At 71.7% G+C, this 4,604-nt stretch overlaps 2 protein-coding genes across 2 annotated transcripts in view; one reads left to right on the top strand and one right to left on the bottom strand.

Moving 5' to 3' along the window:
* Positions 1-6: 6 nt before the first annotated feature.
* On the bottom strand, positions 7-2,931 carry LOC113940955 (RNA-binding protein 4-like; the record flags this gene model as incomplete). Its single annotated transcript, XM_027632107.1, has 3 exons — positions 2,835-2,931; positions 1,964-2,385; positions 7-648 (listed from the first exon to the last, which is right to left on the bottom strand). Coding segments are annotated over exons 2-3 (1,054 nt in total), but the record flags the coding sequence as incomplete, so codon positions are not given.
* Positions 2,932-3,119: 188 nt separating this feature from the next.
* Positions 3,120-4,604, top strand: part of LOC113940953 (putative nuclease HARBI1) — a 2,547-nt gene continuing 1,062 nt past the window's right edge. The window contains exons 1-2 of the mRNA XM_027632105.1: positions 3,120-3,282; positions 3,417-4,487. Of these exons, the coding sequence (XP_027487906.1) occupies positions 3,428-4,487 (1,060 nt within the window). The 5' untranslated portion in view covers positions 3,120-3,282; positions 3,417-3,427. The remainder of the gene's footprint in view (positions 3,283-3,416; positions 4,488-4,604) is intronic.

The raw sequence follows: 4,604 nt of genomic DNA, 5'->3' as shown, positions 1-4,604 counted from the left end.
CGAAGCGCTGCATGTCGTAGAGCGAGGCCCGGGCCACCGAGGAGACGGGCGAGAGCTGGCCACGCTCGTACGTGTACGCCTCTCCCACGGTGCTGGCCGCGGCGGCCGTGCGGCGCAGGGGGCTCCTGTCCCGGGTGTAATAGGTGGAGGAGGCGGCCGCCGCGGCGGCGGTGGCGGCGGCGGCGACGGCGGCCGCCGCGCCCGGGGTCGGCAGCAGCGCTCGGTCGTACGCGTCGAGGGCGGCGGGGAGGCGGCCGGCCATGGCCGTGGTGGCGGCCATGGCCGAGGACTGGACCTGGGAGTACTGGGCGTACTGGGAGTACTGGGCCATGGTCTGCTCCGCGTAGGCGTCGTACGCGGAGGCCGTGGCGTAGGAGCGGACGCGGTAGCGCTTGTAGTAGTCGGCCATCCCGCCGTAGGCCTCATCGTAATACACGGTCTCCCCATAGCCCGCGGCGTAGGGAGCGCGCACGGCTCCGTACTGCTCGTTATAGGCCTCGGCAAAGTCCGCCACTTGCCCCGGGCGATCGACGGGGCACTCCTTAGACCAGTGCCCCTCCTTCCCGCAGCGGTAGCAGCCGCTCTTGTCTCCCATCCCGGGCGCCGTCCGCAGCCGGCTGGTGGACAGCTGCACGCGCATCCGCTTGCCTTGGGGAGAGGGGAGACCCGACGTCACCCGCCGGCGCCGCGACGCGGGGTCCCCGGGGCTGCCACGGGCACCGGCACCACACCCAGGGTGCCTCAGAGCTGCCACAGGCACCAGCACCATGCCCAGGGTCCCCCAGAGCTGCCACGGGCACCGGCACCGTGCCCAGGGTGCCTCAGAGCTGCCACGGGCACCGGCACCGTGCTACAGTGACCCCCAGCAGTGGCATCGTGGGGTCCTGCAGAGCTGTCCCTGGCACTGCCCCGTGGGACCCCCAGAGCCGCCCCGGCACCGAGGAACTGGGGGCAGCTGCAGGTTGAGCTCTGAGTGGGATCCCCAGGAAGAGACACAACAAAGAGCCTGGGGACACGTGGCCCAGCCAGGGGAGGGACAAGTGGCCCAGCCAGGGGAGGGACAAGTGGCCCAGCCAGGGGAGGGACACTTGGGGACACGGCAGGAGGTGACAACCCCCGGACATTCCCGTGCACACACTGGGGGGGGGGGTTCCTCTGCTCAGGGTCCCTCCTCAGAGACGCCCCCTCCAGCTGCGATTTTGCCGTTTCATTGCTGCACCAAGATTAAATTATTTTAAAGGTCGGGACGTCTGAGGCCCCCGAGAGCCGCCCCCAGCGCTGGCACTGTGCCAAGGGACCCCCGAGAGCCAGCACCGGGCCATGGGGTCCCTGAGACCCGACCCTGGCACTGTGAGACCCCCAGAGCCCCCCAGAGCCAGCCCTGGCACCGCTGAGGGCGGGGAGGAACAGGACCCGCCTGGGTGGGCACCACCACCAGCAGCAGCAGGGGGTCTCCGTGGTCCTGAGCAGGAGTTGGGGGGCAGAGGAGCCGCCCTGGCAGGGTCTGGGCAGCATCCAGCTGTGACTCCCGGCCTCGTTTACCGTTATCACCCTGTTTCCCCCCGAATTCCGGCCGCAGAGGGACACCGCTGGTCCCACGAGGAGGCCCCAGGGGCAGAACCTGCCCCAAACCCGCTGGTTTTGGGGCAAACGCTGCAGAATTCCTCACAAACCCGGCGCTGCGCAGCCGCTCTGCCCCGGCACGGAGCCACCGCGGCACCACCGGCCCTGGGCACGGCCCGGGCCGCGGAACCGACACCGGCCGAGGGACACGGGGAGGGGACACGGCCCCACCAGTCCCCACTGAGCCAAGAAGACCACAAGAGGCACCAAACGGCCCGGTACAGGACGTCGGCAGCTGCGGCTCCGAGATGAGCTTTGGTGACACCCGGATCCGGCCGAAACCCCCCGGGAGCGGCACCTCCCCCCCCCCCCTGCCCGGCCTCGCGCTCCCCGAGCTCACCCTGGAACTCGGTGTTGTCCAGCCCCCGGATGGCCTCCACCGCGTCCTCCGCCCGCTCCATGTGCACGAAGGCGTAGTCCTTGACGATGTCGCACTCGATGACGGGGCCGTACTCCTCGAACTTGGCGCGCAGCTCCAGGTTGGTGCAGGCGGGGCTGATGTTGCCCACGTGCAGCTTGGTGGAGGCCTTGCTCTTGTTCTTGCTGGCCTCCACGTTGATGCAGACGCCGTGCAGCTTGTGGTGGTGCAGGTTGCGGATGGCGTCCTCGGCCGCCGTCTTGTCCTCGATGTGCACGAAGCCGTAGTTCTTGATGATGTCGCACTCCAGCACCTTCCCGTACTGCTCGAACAGGGAGCGGATCTCCTGCTCCGTCGCCTCCCGCGGCAGGTTCCCGATGAACAGCTTCACCATCGCGACCCGCCTGCGGCGCAGGGTGGGGGGAGAGCGGCGGCCGGTGAGACCCCCCGAGCGCCCCCAGCTCCGCAGGGAGGGGCTGGAGCAAAGCCCCCAGACCACCCCCAGCTCCACGGACGCGGCTCGGTGAGACCCTCAGAGCACCCTCGGCCCCACAGAGAGGGGCTGGAGAGAAGCCCCCTCACTCCAGGGAAGGGGCAGCTGAGGGAGACCCCCGGAGCACTCCCAGGTTTGCAGAGAGGGACTGGAATGAACCTCCCATCCCGGGGAAAGGGCGGGTCAGTGAGACCCCCCCAGGGCACCCCCGGCCGCGGGGACTCGTCCTGCCCCCCATCCCCCGTCCCGTTCCCCTCCACAGACTGCGAGGCCTCGACCCGGCCCCGGCGCTCCCCCATCCCGCTCCCGGTGCCCCCCCGGCCCCTCCCCGTCCTCTCCCGGCGCCCTCCCCTCTCTCACCGCGTCCCCCCCTCGCTCCGGGACTCGGTGGCGGCACCGGCGACAAAATGGCGGCGACCGCCTCACGCGGGGCCCCGCCTCCCGCGCGCGCTGATTGGCCCGGACCGGCGGGACGGCGCCGCGCGATTGGCCGAGGCACAGAGAGGCCCCGCCCAGCTCCGGGCACGACGGCGTCACACACAAAACGCTCCCGTTTGAGAGGCGGCGCGCCGGAAGTGAGGCTTAGAGGCGGGGCCTCGGGGAGGGCGTAGCGGCAGCGTCAGCCAATCGGAGCGCGGGGGGGAGGCGGGGTCTGGAGGCGCCACGGGGACCGGAGGGGCCGGGCGGGAACGACCGGGACAGAGCGGGATCGAGAGGGATCGAGCAGCACCGGGACAGGGACCGGGACAGGGATCGACCGGGAACGACCCGCACCGGGACCGACAAGGATCCACCAGGAGAGGGATCGGTACCGACAGGGACAGGGTTGGGCCCCGCCCCATCAGTGTCTGCCCTGCCCCTCCCGCTTTGAACCCTCAATTGGCCCCGCCCTTTTCTTTCGACCCCGCCCATTCTCAACGTAGCCCCGCCCTCTCCACTTAGCCCCGCCCCCGATGTCCCACGCGGTGCTGCTGCTGCGGCGGCTGCGAGGCCGGGACCGGGACCGGGACCGGGATCGGGATCGGGATCAGAACTGGCAGCGGGATCAGGGCCAGGACCATGACCGGGATCCAGATCAGAACCGGGAGCAGGATTGGGGCCAGAACCGGGATCGGGACCAGGACTGGGATCGGGACCAGGACTGGCACCAGGACCAGCACCGGGATTGGGATCAGGACTGGCATCAGGACCAGCACCGAGACCAACCCCAGGTCCAGCAGCAGGACTGGGATCAGAACCAGCCCCATGACCGGGACCAGCACCGGGACCGCGACCATCACCAGAACCAGCACCGGGGGCAGGAGCACGACCCTCACCCCGCTCCCTCCTCGCCGACCGGGGGGTCCCTCCCCGCCCCGTCTCCGATCCGCTCCCCCCGGCGCTGCCGCCGCCGCCGCCGCCGCCCGTACCCGGCGCAGCGGGTGTACCGGGCGCGCTGCTCCTTCCTGGAGCTGAGCGAGGAGCAGGCGCTGCGGCGCTGCCGCCTGGACCGCGCGGCCATCGCGGCGCTGTGCCGGGAGCTGGGCTCGGACCTGCAGAGCCTCACGGGCCGCAGCCACGCGCTGCCCGTGGCCGTCAAGGTCACGTCGGCGCTCGCCTTCCTGGCCTCGGGCTCCTTCCAGACGGCGTCGCGCCTCAGCACGGGCATCAGCCAGTCGGCCATGTCCAACTGCCTGGCGCAGTTCCTGGCGGCCCTGCAGCGCCGGGCCCCGCGGTTCATCGCCTTCCCGCCCGCCCCGGCGCCCGCCGCGGACCCGCCGGCGCTGCCCGGGGTGCTGGGGCTGGTGGGCGCCATGCACGTGGCGCTGCGGGCGCCGGCCGAGGACGAGCCGCTCTTCCGCAACGCCGGCAACTTCCACTCCATCAACATGCAGGTGGTCTGCGACCGCGCCGGCGCCATCACCAACGTCGTGGCCAAGTTCCCGGGGTCGTGCCCCAACGCCGCCGTCCTGGAGAACTCGGCGCTGGCCCGGCTCATGGAGGGGGCGCGGCCCGAGGGGGTCTGGCTGCTGGGTGAGGGGGGGTTCTGGGGGTCCCGGAGGGGTCCTGGGGGGGGGGGGGCCCCGGGGGGGGGGGGGGCCCGGGGGATTCACCCTCGGGCGGAGGGGGCCCCCCGAGGCCTGGGGGTGG

This window comes from Corapipo altera, unplaced genomic scaffold (genome assembly GCF_003945725.1).
Source record: "Corapipo altera isolate COAL_440 unplaced genomic scaffold, ASM394572v1 61134, whole genome shotgun sequence".
In the NCBI taxonomy this organism is placed as follows: domain Eukaryota; kingdom Metazoa; phylum Chordata; class Aves; order Passeriformes; family Pipridae; genus Corapipo; species Corapipo altera.
This window is presented reverse-complemented; position numbering and strand designations above follow the sequence as displayed.